Source organism: Zeugodacus cucurbitae, chromosome 6 (assembly GCF_028554725.1).
Source record: "Zeugodacus cucurbitae isolate PBARC_wt_2022May chromosome 6, idZeuCucr1.2, whole genome shotgun sequence".
Taxonomy (NCBI): domain Eukaryota; kingdom Metazoa; phylum Arthropoda; class Insecta; order Diptera; family Tephritidae; genus Zeugodacus; species Zeugodacus cucurbitae.
The window spans coordinates 2,718,615-2,736,037 of NC_071671.1; the positions used below are offsets into that span (position 1 = coordinate 2,718,615).

The 17,423-nt window shown below is 36.0% G+C and overlaps 2 protein-coding genes across 5 annotated transcripts in view; one reads left to right on the forward strand and one right to left on the reverse strand.

Annotated features, from left to right (window-relative positions):
• LOC105215641 (double-strand break repair protein MRE11) overlaps positions 1-17,423 on the forward strand; it is a 92,774-nt gene that overhangs the window by 37,006 nt on the left and 38,345 nt on the right. The window lies entirely within an intron of this gene.
• Positions 1-17,423, reverse strand: part of LOC105215648 (probable serine/threonine-protein kinase DDB_G0267686) — a 159,400-nt gene that overhangs the window by 8,831 nt on the left and 133,146 nt on the right. For all 4 annotated transcript variants that reach the window (XM_054234878.1, XM_054234876.1, XM_054234877.1 and 1 more), the window contains one exon: positions 6,454-6,572. In XM_054234878.1, coding sequence (XP_054090853.1) covers positions 6,454-6,572 — 119 coding nt within the window. The remainder of the gene's footprint in view (positions 1-6,453; positions 6,573-17,423) is intronic.

Genomic DNA, 17,423 nt, shown 5'->3' on the forward strand with positions numbered 1-17,423 from the left:
AATGAGCAATTATATTATCACTGATGTTCGGAAGACTCAAGGATGATACAGTTTCTACGTTTACGATTACGCAAGATTAAAGAGCTCCGTAGACTTCAGATACTAGTCTCTATATCTATCTCTATCTTTATCTCTATCTCTATCTCTATCTCTATCTCTATTTCTATCTCTATTTCTATCTCTATCTCTATCTCTATCTCTATCTCTATCTCTATCTCTATCTCTATCTCTATCTCTATCTCTATCTCTATCTCTATCTCTATCTCTATCTCTATCTCTATCTCTATCTCTATCTCTATCTCTATCTCTATCTCTATCTCTATCTCTATCTCTATCTCTATCTCTATCTCTATCTCTATTTCTATTTCTATCTCTATCTCTATCTCTATCTCTATCTCTATCTCTATCTCTATCTATGTCTCTATCTATGTCTCTATCTCTATTTCTATCTCTATTTCTATCTCTATTTCTATCTCCATCTCTATCTCTATCTCTATCTCTATCTCTATCTCTATCTCTATCTCTATCTCTATCTCTATCTCTATCTCTATCTCTATCTCTATCTCTATCTCTATCTCTATCTCTATCTCTATTTCTATCTCTATCTCTGTCTCTATCTCTATCTCTATCTCTATCTCTATCTCTATCTCTATCTCTATCTCCATCTCTATCTCTATCTCTATCTCTATTTCTATCTCTATCTCTATCTCTATCTCTATCTCTATCTCTATCTCTATCTCTATCTCTATCTCTATCTCTATCTCTATCTCTATCTCTATCTCTATCTCTATCTCTATCTCTATCTCTATCTCTGTCTCTATCTCTATTTCTATCTCTATCTCTATCCTTATCTCTATCTCTATCTCCATCTCTATCTCTATCTCTATCTCTATCTCTATTTCTATTTCTATTTCTATTTCTATCTCTATCTCTATCTCTATCTCTATCTCTATCTCTATCTCTATCTCTATCTCTATCTCTATCTCTATCTCTATCTCTATCTCTATCTCTATCTCTATCTCTATCTCTATCTCTATCTCTATCTCTATCTCTATCTCTATTTCTATCTCTATCTCTATTTCTATTTCTATCTCTATCTCTATCTCTATCTCTATCTCTATCTCTATCTCTATCTCTATCTCTTTTTCTATCTCTATCTCTGTCTCTATCTCTATCTCTATCTCTATCTCTATCTCTATCTCCATCTCTATCTCTATCTCTATCTCTATTTCTATTTCTATTTCTATCTCTATCTCTATCTCTATCTCTATCTCTATCTCTATCTCTATCTCTATCTCTATCTCTATCTCTATCTCTATCTCTATCTCTATCTCTATCTCTATCTCTATCTCTATCTCTATCTCTATCTCTATCTCTATCTCTATCTCTATCTCTATCTCTATCTCTGTCTCTATCTCTATTTCTATCTCTATCTCTATCCTTATCTCTATCTCTATCTCTATCTCTATCTCTATCTCTATCTCTATCTCTATCTCTATCTCTATCTCTATCTCTATCTCTATCTCTATCTCTGTCTCTGTCTCTATCTCTATCTCTAGCTCTAGCTCTATCTCTATCTTTGTTTGAGGCAAGGAAAACATATAGAGAATAGTTAGGACAAAATGCCTCCAAAATCACTGGCGCTATATGAAAGTTATGCATATTTCCACTTCAGAACAAAGTTCACCAAACAGCTAAACATTTATCTAACATTTATCTAATCACTGATTACTATTATGCACTCAATTACATAATTATTTACGCTTTTATAAGCATAACTATCTACACAAAGCTTCAGCTATAATTAATAACGATTTTGTTGTTTGCTTTGATTACGTGAAGTGTTTGCGACTGAATCGTAATGAAATTGACAGTGATTATTTTATAGAAATATTACTGACTAATCACAAACACACACAGAGCTAAACACCAATAAAAGAGTGCATAAATCTCTTAATTGTTTACCTGCCTGTTTTGATTTACATATTATTTGTATTTGCTTTATTGCTGCAGTTGCTGTTGTTGTTTTTTCTATACACTCCTAGGTGTGTTATGACATTTAAGTGCCTCGAGTTATACGTAAACAAATACGCACTGGAGTACTGGCTACAGTCTTGAGTAATCATTTACTTGTAAATACAATAGAGCACTCGTTTAGAGTGTGTGCGTCGTAGTGTGTGTGTGCCTTAGAAGAATTTTGTTGTTTTTGCAGCTGCAAAACGCAAAAAAAAAGTCAGCCAACGAATTGTTTCTTGTTGCAATTTTTCATTAACATTGTTGGAAATATATGTCAGAGTCAACAGCGCCGCAAGGCTGCAGTGAATCTTAAGTGTAACGAGAATTTATTAAATCTACAACTCACTGTGCTGAGTGTCATTCAGCGTATTTGAAATAACAAACTCTTTGACAGTGACCTAGATTTAGAAAGTAGCAGCACGATTCCTCTACAATTACTTGAGTGTGATTTATGCTATGAGCTTTTATATTCAAGTTTAAGGGTGGGGTGACGTTAGAGTTGAACGAAAAATTGATTGTTTGCATTGAAAAGCTAACTAATAGTTCTAAAAAATTATGCAGCATTCATTATTCTCATAAGATGATTGGTCGATTTTTGTTGAATCGTGAATTTTCATTCAAAAGTTCTGTGTAATCTTTCACTAATCGGATTTGAATTAATTTTTTTATTACTGAGAGGCATACATTTTATGCGGAGGTTAGGTTAGACTGGGTTTTGAGGGCGGTTTCCGAGATATAACCCCTGAAAGTGGGAGATCCAAAATGTTTCAGTTTTGAACTCTCAAATATAGGACCGTTTAGTGACCGATTCCCGAAATTCGGGCCGATCTGCGTCCGATTCCCGAGATGGGATCAACTCCGGTCAGTCGATTTATTTCATTCCCTGAAGATGTGAGATCTAAAGGCGGCGCCGATTTGTGTCCTACTGCCGAGATGAAATCAACTCTGGTCAGCCAATTTATTTCATTCCCTGAAGATGTGAGATCTAAAGGCGGGACCGATCTGTGTCCGATTCCCGAGATGGGATCAACTCTGGTCAGTCGATTTATTTGATTCACTGAAGATGTGAGATTTAAAGGCGGCGCCGATCTGCGTCCGATTCCTGAGATGGAATCAACTTTGGTCAGCCAATTTATTTCATTCCCTGAAGATGTGAGATCTAAAGGCGGCGCCGATCTGCGTCCGATTCCTGAGTTGGGATCAACTCAGGTCAGCCAATTTATTTCATTCACTGAAGATGTGAGATCTAAAGGCGTCGTCGATCTGCGTCCGATTCCCGAGATGGGATAAACTCTGGTCAACCAATGTATTTCATTCCCTGAAGATGTGAGATCTAAAGGCGGCGCCGATCTGCGTCCGATTCCTGAGATGGGATCAACTCTGATCAGCCAATTCATTTCATTCCCTGAAGATGTGAGATCTAATCCGATCTGTGTCGTATTCCCGAGATGGGATCAATTCTGGTCAGCCAATTTATTTCAATTCGTGGTGGTGGGAGATCCAAAAGTATTCATATTTTCAGATATATAACTTTGCCGTATGGAGACTAATTGAATAATGGCCACCTAAAACTCCGTAAACCGGAATAACAAACCTAGCTGAGAGCGAAGAACGTTCTAGACCTCTTGGTTTAGCTCGGATCTAAAGGACCGAAGTTAGTAGTTGACTGGCGCTTGTAAAGCTCAGGTTTAGCCATGATGGTAAATCGCTGGAAGACAGATGAGCTTCGAACTCTTCTACGAGCTCTTCACAGCTCTTAACTCTCTTTCAAAATTTTGAGAATTTTTATCGAAGTCCAATAAAAGATTCGTTTAAAGGAATGCAATCCATAAATATTTATTTACATTTGAGGAGAAAAAGACGCGTCATACATGACGTATGAGTGTTTTGCGAGTAAAGCGCATTTACCGCGCTACAAAAAAACAATAACAACATAATAAACAATGGAGTTTCCGTCGGCTTTTGTACAAAGCTTCGACATTTCCTTTCAAGTAGATTAAAGTCATAAAAGCGACAACACAAAAATAAAAAAAAATGTTGAAAAGCAAGGCGACCACCAGTGCCGCCGTCGCCGACGCCGTGCAACAAAAGCGCTTACCTAATGCCTACAGCCCTGGGTAATCATAATAAAATTAAGCTATGCAAATAAATGCAATAAACTCATTGCGCTCATTGCGAGGCATTCGAAAGAGTTAATAAAGAGTTGAGCAACAGAAAACAATACTTTCGTCTTTATACATATTTGCCTTGTATGTATCCCACTGGCGATGAATGAATTTTCGAGTGTTTTGGGCGCGTCGCGCGTCGCTATTTTTGCTGTGGCACACGCACGCCTACACACACTGTTTGAAGTAGTGTTAAATAAATAAATAAATAAGCAAATAAACACGCGCGCTGTTTGTACATCTCTTATTGTGAAGCTTTTGCGCTTTTCTGCTTTTCTGTACTCCAGTTATTTGCATTGTTGTATTGACAATATTTGACACTTTACATGAGCACTTATTGTACGCGTGCGCACACACTCGCGCGCGCTCAGCAGTCACACACTTGCCAGCGGGTCAGGGTGTGTTGTCGTGTTGCATGTGTTTTCTGGAAATAACTACACATGTATTTACTCGCAGGTTACAACTTTTCCAAAATATTTCTGCATTTCATATTGTCAACATCGCTGTCAGACAGAATGAGCACAGCTCAAAGCATATTAAGCTGATTGTCACTACTGTCTGTGCGCGCGTCTCTCACTCTTTATGGCTATAATCATGTCAGTCGTTGATCGCCTAAATCCAATCAAATGGGTACGCTTTAAGTCGGGCTTATTCATAAATTTGTTCATTTACTTGCCATTTAAATTATGAAAATTTAATACATTTTGACTTGTGGCTCGCCTAACTGCCGCGCTGCCATATCGCACCGCAGTCGCAAACGAGTTGAGTTAGTTAATTATTCAGCTGTCACTCAGCTACCAATTGTCATTTAGCCATTGTCAGCTACCGTTTGTCAGTGGCCGCATTGTCACATGTAGAATTATCACTCGAAAATTGTCACTTTTCATATTATCTATTCATTGCAATTAGTTAAATGCGAAAATATATATATCTATATGCAAATGTATCGTAAGTCAGCCGTCTGCGCATGCGTGTAGGCGTTTCACTGTTGCCACTGTTGCGCCACAAATTCACAAATTCTAATTAATGCGCGTGTTGCCACAGCCATAGTCACACGAACTTACCGCCATGTTGTTGCAAGTTGACTTATGGGTTTACTTAAGGCGCTTATAAATCGTAATAAAAGTAAATTGTATTGGCTTTTAATTTGCTAAAAGCTATGTGCCACATTATTCTTATTTTTTATTTATTTTATTTTACTGTTACTGCTGATTTATTTAACGGTATATGGGTGTCAACGTTCATACAAGATTATGCAAGTCTGTGCCACACTTTTCGGTATTGTTGAAAGCTTAATCTGTTGCAGAAATGTACAGTAAATCATGCACAACTGCATTTCACTTCAGGAAACTGTTTGTGAAATATAGCTACGGAAAAATTTGAATTCTTATCGGAATAATATTCGTCGTACAAAAAAATTAGTCCTATACTAGTACACTTAATAAATTTATTAAATTTAGAAAATAATTTCAAAAACTGAAAACAATAATTTATTTAGAGGATTTTTTAAATTTTCATAAAATTTTGTTTCGGAAATTGTTTGATTGAATAACTATTTTCAAACCCGATGGACGCCTATTAGAATTCGCTAATGTGACGTCAGCAAAACAGCTGTCAAACTGTCGAATGGATATGAATAGTTGGAGACAACGTCAATGCCTCTTTTGAAGTTATACTTCTTATACGACTTCGGAAAAGGTTGCGATAATTGTTTAACGCTTTAGTGGAGAGGGAATAGCGTTGAACAATTAACGCGAGAGAGAGAGTGAATGACAGTAAACTAGAGAAATTAAAGTACTTGCCATGCCTATGCTATTTGAGCAATTATTGTTTTTGTAGAACAATGTTTAATGTATACGCATACGTATACGTATACATGATTGTATGCTTGCGCATTACTTTTCTTTCGTTTCTGTTTCATTTCTGCGAATTCTCAACTATTTTGTGACTTTTGGTTGAAATACTCTGCGTTGGCCGTTGAAAAGTTAAGACTTCACAGGATCATTTCTGTACACAGTGCTTATACTTCTAAGAAGTATAAAGCGTAGGAACTCCACGCACCAGTTTTTTATATCCCTATTCTGCTTTGAATGATTATGAAATTAATTGAGAAAAAGTTTTCTATTACAGAAATTAATCTAAGGATTTTTAGTTCCCCAGACATTTTTAAGATACAAAAAACACACTTTATCATTTCAATATAAATCTACAGTGGCTACCCTCCCTAAAAGTAAATTTAATTAAAATTTGGGTTATTTTACTAGCCACTTACCATTCCAACTAGTTTCCACTGATCGTTGAAACACAGATACCGTTGTGTTTCTTTTGCGTACAGTGCTATTTTGAGATTGTTGTTCACATAGTCCGGGAGGCCGACTATCGTTATATTTTCTGCAATGAAATAAATATTAAATTTTCCTTAGTAAGACAATGATATTTTCAAAGTTCCAAGAAAGAATGTTAAAGAAATTTATAACCAATACTTGGATTTTATAGTTCAGAAGTTGATTATCAAGTACATATATATTTTTTTACACAATTCGAAGTAATTCTAAGGTCATATTAGAACTAATAGTTCGTTCGATCATTAAGGTAACTATGCTGAACGAGTTCAGCTTGAGAAAAGCTCCGACAGATAGCGCTGGAACTGGTAACTGAATAAAGTTTGAAATAGTGAGAAAGTTTCTACAACAGATTGACTTTAGATAAAGATGTTTGCTGCTTACAGAGACGCTATTTTCAAGAATACTTGGGTAGTTTCTAGAGTTTCGTGAATTTATTTTGGGAATATTATTATTTGATTTGACACTTCAAAGAGTCTATATATGTAATGTCTACTACAGTGATACTAAAACTCATAATTAAAAAATGTAGCTATGAGGGTGTGGGAATAACTCAACTCTCGCACCAAAGCGAAAAAATTATGAAAAGAGGTATTACAAACAAAATCACCAACAACCTGCAGCTGAAACTGTTACTGCGACCAACTCCTACTAGATATCTACGACAGAGTGCAAACAAAAGCTTTAACGCATAAAAAATGATATTCTAACCATCGAGAGTTGTTGTATGAAATCACTTCACTTTCAAGGAGTTTCCACCTAAAAAGTGACGCATCACCGGCAACTGACTCGCCGGAGCAGTAGCGCAGACCAAAGTAGATTGTGGTCGCAGCCAGCAAAAAAAGAGGCCGCAGCAGCCGAGTACCCATTGTTGGCGGTCAAAGCAGTCAGTAAGTCAATCAGTGCGTCAAGCCGCTTGGCGCTCAAGTGGAATTTGCACGCCTTGAAAAATGCACAAACGTGCAACAATAATAATGACAGCGCCGCTCGCCGCTCGCCTTCACCAACGTTGAAGTTGCAACATACACATAAATAACGCCAGCCGAAAGGCTAGATTGCCATTTTCTCAATACAGTGCTGGACTCATGTGTGTGTGTGTGTGTGTGGAATAAATTTCTTTTGAAATATGAGCTCACTGATTGCTGGAAAATATGAAATAAAAAGCCAACTGTAGTTAGAGCGACGCGCATAAATTTAATTACCACCACCACCACCAACACCAACACTAGGTTGACTAGGCTGTGTGCCGTGGATGGACGACAAAAGCGCTGGCTGGTTGGCGGAGCAGCGGTCCAGTGGCTGCTAGGCGCCTTTTGCATTACATCATGTGGCAAGCAGCGTACGGCAGCAGCCAAGCACTGACAGCAGTTGAGGGCCGCAAGCACTTGGTGCATGCCTGGAAGCGCACTGAACTTGCAACAATCTTGAAAGTTGCTCTTGTTCGTTGCCACAAGTACTCTACATACGACATGTAACAATAATTTGCGCACAGCAGCAACAACAACAAAATGCGAAAAATGTAAAAAAATGAAGCAACACTGAAATCTCAGCGCAAAATGCTAAATTTTGTAAAGCAAAAATAAAAAAAAATGTGGAAAAACAGTGAACAAATTGAAACAATAATAACAACACTCGTGAGTGCGTTTGCTTGTGCTTCGAAACTCTTCGCTGCTGCTTGAAATGTTGCTTGGATAGATGGTCTGTATATTGAACCCTGGCAGTAGTCACCTATCAATCTATCTCAAGTGGTTTTTTCAAGTGCTTCACTTATTGGAGTGTGTTCGTTGGTCGCTTGGCGCACTTGTTGGCGGCCGCTGTTAAGGTTCTCATGTTCTCGTCTTCTTGTGCCTGTGCGCTTGATGGCTTTGCTCGCTTCCTATAATACCACCTATGTGTAGATATTTATTAATAATGTTGTTGTTGCTTTCACATACGAGCCTTTTACACGTATTTGTTTTTATTTTGTGCGCCTACCAATGGCGTTTACGACCACGTACCAAAACATTGCGAAGTTCAATACCCCACTCGTGCGGTACGAAAAGAAAAAAGAAAACAAATAACGGGTGATTTTTTTGAGGTTAGGATTTTCATGCATTAGTATTTGACAGATCACGTGGGATTTCAGACATGGTGTCAAAGAGAAAGATGCTCAGTATGCTTTGACATTTCATCATGAATAGACTTACTAACGAGCAACGCTTGCAAATCATTGAATTTTATTACCAAAATCAGTGTTCGGTTCGAAATGTGTTTCGCGCTTTACGTCCGATTTATGGTCTACATAATAACATATTGAATGGCTACGTAAATAAGCAAAATTGCCGCATTTGGGGTGAAGAGCAACCAGAAGCCGTTCAAGAACTGCCCATGCATCCCGAAAAATGCACTGTTTGGTGTGGTTTGTACGCTGGTGGAATCATTGGACCGTATTTTTTCAAAGATGCTGTTGGACGCAACGTTACGGTGAATGGCGATCGCTATCGTTCGATGCTAACAAACTTTTTGTTGCCAAAAATGGAAGAACTGAACTTGGTTGACATGTGGTTTCAACAAGATGGCGCTACATGCCACACAGCTCGCGATTCTATGGCCATTTTGAGGGAAAACTTCGGAGAACAATTCATCTCAAGAAATGGACCCGTAAGTTGGCCACCAAGATCATGCGATTTAACGCCTTTAGACTATTTTTTGTGGGGCTACGTCAAGTCTAAAGTCTACAGAAATAAGCCAGCAACTATTCCAGCTTTGGAAGACAACATTTCCGAAGAAATTCGGGCTATTCCGGCCGAAATGCTCGAAAAAGTTGCCCAAAATTGGACTTTCCGAATGGACCACCTAAGACGCAGCCGCGGTCAACATTTAAATGAAATTATCTTCAAAAAGTAAATGTCATGAACCAATCTAACGTTTCAAATAAAGAACCGATGAGATTTTGCAAATTTTATGCGTTTTTTTTTTAAAAAAGTTATCAAGCTCTTAAAAAATCACCCTTTACGAATAAGAGCAAACAATGTAGCTGGCTGTGGTGGCACTTCAACACCTTTGCTGTGAAATATTTGCACAATGGGGCAAGATATAGGAAAATTATACTAATGAGGTTGTGATTTTGTCTTATTTTATTAGTAGTAGAGGTTCTTGAAATGGAAGTTTATATTTTAGTCTTTTTTGGAGAAAAAATAACACTTTCTTCTTTCTTTCTTCTTACAAAGAAGCGCGACAGTTATTTTCAAATAGAAAAGGTGTTTGTCTTTGTTAAAATATTGTAAATGCGCCTAAATGTAGACAACATTTTATATTATTGCTTAGTTTTTATTTACAAAAGTGGATTTATTTTAAAAATATATGAAATTTCTAACCAAGACTCGTATCTACATGAAGTTATAGTCAATTTGCTTGAAATCCACTAGTATTTTAATGCAGTTTTTACCACCAAAAATACATCAAAAGACAAAAAGTATATATTTGAGTATTTTTTGTAGGGAAAATTGCCCTTTATTCAAATAATTCCAAAGAAACCCGATGGTTATTTTCAATTTTTCACAGGAAATGTGTATGCCTTTGTTAAAATATTGTAAATGCGCCTAAATGTAGGCAACAATTTATATTATTGCTTAGTTTTTATTTACAAAAGTGGATTTATTTTAAAAATATATGAAATTTCTTAACAAATCTCGTATCTACATGAAGTTATAGTCAAATTGCTTGAAATCCACTAGTATTTTAATGCAGTTTTTACCACCAAAAATACACCAAAAGACACCACTGTAAATTTATTATTTATTTTTTAAATTATTTTTGCAATTTATTAACATTTTTTCATTATTTATTTTTCCTCGAACCACATTTTAATTTACATGTGATAATAATAGTTTGCAAATAGTTGATTTTATAGTGTTTATCCAAGTATGGACGTCATTAACTATCAGCTACTCGATCAGTAGCCATGACAGCTAAATCTGATTGGAATTTCTTAAGTGTCAAATAAAAAACAAAAATAAAAAGTATGGCTTTGTTTACATTATTTTCAGCACACAATTACTCCGAGCCAATTATTAAATTTATATTTTCTAAACATAATTAATTGTTTTTGTTGCTTTTTTATTACCAAATAATCTAATCTAGCTCTTGATCTCGTTACCGAATTCATTTAATTTCCGCATGATTTCAATTGCTTACGTAAAAGCGATGAGATTGTGGTGAGAAATGAGAATGAGTAAGAAGATACTACGTAAATTCTTGTAAAAATAAAGTGAGGAATTTTTTAATTAATATTTTAGAGGTGTGTGTTTTTTCCGTTGAACAATGAGTTTTAAGCACTTACCACTTGTTTTAGTAAGGTGTCTGTGAATAATGAAGACTTAAGAAGCTTCTGTTTTCTGTAAGATATGGATTTGGGTTGGGTTCAAGCAGAGATTTTTGCTACTTGTAATGTGTTGTTGTTTTATACAGGTGTTCCAGGAACGATCTTGAGTTGCTAGGAACGAATTTTGTTTTTTTTAGAGGATGATCTTAAGATTTCACGAATGCTTTTTGAGATATACGGTGTCGATAAAACATGAAACTTGGTATATAAAGTTTGATGTAATAGAAAGTTAGGTTATGTCAATTTCAAATTCATAGGACATTAGAACTCACGAGTCACTTTCGAACTTAACCTAAAATCTAAGCTAACCTAAAATTGTGTTGTTGTTGTAATGTCATGGTTATTGTAATTGAACTTAGTAATTTCAGATGTTTCAGTGACGATCTTGAGAAGCGACGAACGAATTTTGAGTTTTTAAAGGTTCTGAAGATGATCTTAAGATTTCATAAATGCGCTTTGAGAGAGGGTGGTCCTTGGAAGAATTATTTTTATATTAAGATTGTATACAATTGGTTATAATTTCAGAACTCAGCATTCATTATAGGACTTAACCTCAAAATCGAACCTAACCTAAAATCAAACCTAAATTTTGATTTTTTTTGTCCGAAAGCCTCCTGTATTTCTCTCCCACCATATTTTCTCAGTTGTCGCTGTCAAACCCACCCTCTACTCATAAAAATTTCCAACTTTTCCAAAACTATCATCGCTGATTGCAATAAATAACTCAATTAAATTTCGCAAAACAAGCTTGTTGTTGTCCAACAGCGTGCCACAGACTATTTATCATGCGAACAGCTAATTTATATAGTCACCACTAACCAGTAGAAACAATATTAATGACAATTTTTACGCTTGCAACATATCTATGGGGGAACAAGCGTGCCACAAATGACTGGCATCATGTTGCAATGCACCCGCTGCCGACACCATGTAAACTGATACGTGTAAATCAATGTGTTGACACTTGTGCGTAACGCTGAGATACTTTCGGTGAGCATGCAAACTAATTGTATGCATAAAAACACATTTCACATATCAACTTGCCGCATATAATAAGCATATAAACGGAAAGGTTGCATGTAAACAAGTCAGGAAAATGGAAATGAACGCAAAAAAATGCATAAAATTATTTCTAAAATAAATATTTGAAAAGAAAAAAATGACTTACGCACGCGAATTTGCAACAAATGCATTTTGCAACCAAATTGTTGCATGCAAATGGAAATAAAGTCAAGTTGTGTAGTGTTGGTGAATAAAAACAAAATATGAAATCAGCAAATTGCGGCAGTAAAAAACATGTAAATTGAGTTAGGAAAATAAAATCACGCACTTCGCACGCACACATGCACACACACACGTGCCATGCCTGCCATGTTGCAACAAGTGTCATAAATACAGTGCAGTCGCTCACACACACACACCTGCACGCGTGCATTTGAGACGTCTGTCTGGCCAAGTGCATATTTACTACTTCTTTTGCGCTTGCTGTAGCGCCCCAAACACCTCCCCCTCCACCCCGAACCTGTGGAGTAGCGAAAAGTGGCAAATGTTTTATTAATTAAGTGCAAACGCAGCTATTTACACGCCGTTTGACGCTGCAACACTAAATTATTATGCGCATTTCATTTGTATATGTGTGTGTGTGTTTGCTGTAGTGTGGCAACGCTGTGCTGTCAGCTGTGCCATTTATTATGCGCCAAATTTCGAGTTGTTTGTGCCTTTAAGTGTTTGCTGTTGTTGCTGTAAACACGGAAAGCAAATTAAATGTGGCACGTCAAATATGCAGTTGCATTATTGACATGGCTTTTGTGCGTCCAATGAACCATCTCAAATGGACTTTTTGGCGAAAAAGCACAAAAAACTCAAAAATCCAACTTTTTTTTTAAGTAAACTTGCGTAGCTGTAGCGCATAACTGTTTTATTTTTGCGAATACTTTCAAGCAGTTTTCGGTATTTGAAAGCTCAATGCTTGTAGTTTAGGAAAATTTATATTTTTGTATTAAGATTTTAAAATTTGTGGTTGAAAAATTATAAAAAATAGAAATTTAAATTTGGAGACCTTTCAACTGGGGCGCTCATAACTCACTCTGTATTCAATCTAACAACTTAAAAATTTGCGTGTGGCTAGCTTAAGGCTTCAGCTTTGAAATTAAACTAAATTATAAATTTTGAAATTTTTGAAAAAAAATATAAAACAAAAATTTGGAAAAAAATTTAGAAAAAAATATAAAATATAAATTTGGAAAAAAATTTAGCTTCAGCTATCAAATAATACAAAATTGCAAATTTTGAAAAAAAAAATTTTTTTTGAGGAAAACAATTTTGAAAAAAGGTTTGAAATAAAATGCAAAAAAAAGTTGAAAAAATTGTTCTGTCTAACATTTAGTACACTATCAGGTATTCGTAAAAAACTCAGAAAACAAAATTGTTTACACAAGTTAACTCGCAAAGCTTACATTCATAACTGCTATAATTTTCGGAATATTTTCATGTTGTCCTCGGTTTTTGAAAGCGAAACGATTCTAGTTTAAGAAAATTTAAATTTTTCCATTAAAAACTTACAAATTCTGGTTGAAAATTGATAAAATTCGTAAATTCAAAGTTGCAGATCGTTCAACTTGAGCGCTCACAATTTTACTTATAATTAATATAGCATTTTAAAAATTTGTGCGTCGATGGCTTACAGCTTTAGCTATCAAATAATACAAATTAAAAATTTTGAAAAAAAAAATTTGAAGAAAAAAAATTTGAAAAAAGTTAAAAAAAAATGCAAAAAAAGTTAGAAAAAAAATATAAAAAGATTGATTTTTTGTCCATCACTTAATGCACTATCAGGTATTCGTAAAACACTAAAAAAACTCAGAATTCAATATATTTTAATTTAGTTGAGAAGCGTTGCATCAAAGCTTGAGGATTAGCGGCAGTTCTGCATTCCAGCGTTTTTTATATGCAGGGAAACAAAAATATATATATGTGCAGTAGGGTCTGGAAGAATTCTTCGCTACATTATTAAGCATTTTTTCCATTCGGAGGAGTTGGGATTGGAACTTATTACTTTTATGAGACTCAAAGGCTTCAGAGACTTAAGGCTTAACTTCACAAAACGGTTGAGAATTTCAGAAGAAAATGAAAACAGTGAACAAAATTTAGAGATATCATATTTAATAGCCATAAAAATCGAGCTTTCTACTTTCACGGAGGTCCACTAAGCTTTGGATGATCACACACGAGTTGGTATCGACAGTTATTCGAGAAACAAATTACAATAGGGCTAACCAAAAGAAAACAGAAAGTCTCCTCCCTTGATGAGAGACCCCGAAATGTAGTCTATGAACTTGAAAAGTAATTTCATAACTATTTTTCGGTAGTTTAGAGCTCACTGCAGCTTACAGCTTGAAGATCCTTCAATTGTGAGATAACTACGAAACATATTCCAAAAATTTAAGAAAATTGAATCATTCTACAATATAAAATCTCCACATTTCTCTAAATTTACATGCCAAGGACTAAGTACGTTTTTCAGAATTAAAATCTCTATAAATCTCTCTAAGATCTAGTCTCCAGTAATATTTTTCAAATTTTGAAAAAATTTTTTTTTGGATTTTCCATTAAATATTTAACTAACTTATATATATACATACCTCATATCTTTACCTTACTGAATTAGTTCAAAATTAATAATCAATCTATTCTCTGAGAGAATAGTCAAGCATTTTATTCTTTCTTCTTCTTTTCTGCAATAATTGTAACTCAAAAATGCAATTTCTGAGTTTTCAAAAGTCAAATTTTTAATTTCTCTAATTACGCTTCCCATATCAGCACCCGTAAATGTATACGCATAAATTTCTCAAACAAATTGAGTTTTGACACACCACACACACAGAGACACATAAATAATTAAAGTGTTATTTATCGCATGACAGACATTACGCTGCTGTTTAACGCGTCATGTTGCATTTGAAAGTGAAAAATTGACGATTGCAATTAGAAAATGTACGCAATTTCTCGAAGTTTATGAGACGCGTGAGACAGACAGCGGTTTTTTGAATGCAAAAGTGACATTTGTAATGTCATAATTAATGGTCTAGCGGTTGGCTATTTAAATGTCATTTTAACTTTATGACATTCTACACCTAGTCAATAAGTCTATAAGTGGACAAATGCTGAGCGCCCACTGCGAATGGGTTTGTTTATTGCGCAAATGCAACGAGTTGTTTGTTTATTGTATTCCAGGAAAGTCTGGTCGATTCTTATATACATACATAGTTCAAGAGTCAAGCTTCGCATTTTACGATTTTGCATGCATTAAGAATGTCGAAGAAAAATAACTAACTGTAAAAAAACAGCGTGTAAAGTGACCGCAAATATGCGCAACTTCGCTGCTTAACGCATTCCTGGAAATTTAGCACACTTTTAGGCGTGTAGGCGACGGCTGTTCAGTGGAGTATGCATGAAATGACGAAAGCAAAGTGCAAGAAAAAAAGAGCATATGTAGCGCTTGCAATGCTCAAGTAGAAACTGTCGCAAAAGAAAGGCAAAAGCCTGCCACTGAGACAGACTGCAGCGCTAGACCACATATTACCGATATACATATATTCAGGTCTCCAATCACGCGTTCGCTACGCTGCTGCCACGATTTGTTGTTTTGTCACGTTTCCAGGAATTCATTTGGAAGTTGAGACTTTTTTTAATGGCGTCAAGAAATTATTAATTTTTCCTTCGCTTCACACAGATTTGTGCAACAAACACCAAGCGCAGCGCATATATACTCATATGTGTTGCAGCAACAAGTTCTACGCCTCACTTCACCAGCACTCGCACTAGCTTCATTTGCACCACTCTCCTCCTTTGTTCTTTACTGCCGCGTCGCGGAAACAATCTTTTCTCCATTCGGTTTGCCATAATTATTTTCCCGTTGAACTACGCGCATGCGCGCTAATTGAATTGGCACGAATCGCACTTGCATTTATCACTATGCCATGTACTCGTATAGCGGTGCATCACTTACACCCGGCTGAAGCTAGTTCTAGGTACACTATATCTAGCAGATAACTCACTGATGCTTCACCTTCGTAAGACGCCGACATTCCATGTTTCGCCCGACACAATTAGCGCCATTTAATTTAGAGCATAGTTGAACTTTTGCTCACCGCTCACATATATACTAGAGATACATATATAACAACAACTTTGGAACACTGTCTTTACTTCCAAGCCACCTCGATTTCCCTCAAAGCGCTCAACTCTTCACTGACACTTCTCAGCACGATTCTTGGTGCTTCTCCGTTTTTTATTTTTTGTTTTGCGTTTGCATTTTATCTTCTTCAGTTTCCTCTTCTTCTCTCACTCTTTTCACATTACTTTAATATATTTTCGCACTGCCGTTATACACTCACGATCACTCACGATCAGTTGACGCCACATTATGGGCAATTTGCGAGGTTATCTCATACATAGATCCTCACATATACAAACATACATATGCACCGTTGTATACCCCCATAAATCTCCAAACGCCTGCCGTCCAGTGACAAGCCTTCGTCGTCGCGACAATCTCCCACACAGTTGCTGTAAGCACGCATTCCGCATTCAGCGCTGAGTTCAGTTGAGACATTGGTCAATGCGAAGCCAGTCTACTCACTGCAGTTCACAGCCGGCAGTTAGCCTTCATCATTGACCGCAACAACAACAACACATTTGTATGAAGTTAATGATTTAATTAACAGTCGATTCTTAATGGGCCCAATGACCTTTATTGCATCATGCGTATGGACAGTTGAAGAATTTATGAGTGTGAAAATTTGCTGGCTGGCTTGTTGCACTTCCAAGTGTTTGCATGCAACGCACGGAGTGTGAAAAAAATGCAATAAAAAAGTTTACAGCTTCGATTAGGTTAAGTAGCTGTTCTTTGTTGAATGCGAAGTGTAAGCTGGCGGCTGGACTTGTCTTGAGTGGTCAACATTTTAAGAGGATTCATAAAAATGCCTTATGTAACGGTAAAATATATATGTAGTTCTGGTAATGAATTGGCTCTAGGTCTTCAAGAGATTTATGTAGAGCCTAATCTCGAAGGAGTACTTGCCTCGAAGTATCAACAAGTATTCTCATATGGATTATATCACTGACTTGGCTTCTCAAGAGATTTACAGAGAGATTCATTTTTGAAAAACGTACTTAGTCCGCGGCTTCAAAAATTTATTATTTTTATATGGAGCTTTTATCTTGTAGAATATTTCGGGAGACTAGATCCTCGAGAGATTTATGTAGAGCTTAATTTCGAAAATGGTACTTAGTCCTCAGCCTCAAACATTATTGTAATGTGGAGCTTATATCTTGCAGAACGTTTTTGGAGACTATCATTAAATTTTTGGAATATGTTTCGTGGTTATCTCACAATTGAAGTATCTTCAAGCTGTAAGCTCCTGTGAGCTCCAAACTACTAAAGAATTTTTATGAAATGATTTTTCAAGTTAATGGACTACATTTCGGGTTCTCTCATCTTCCTGTTTTCTTTTGGTTAGCCCTATCGATATCTGT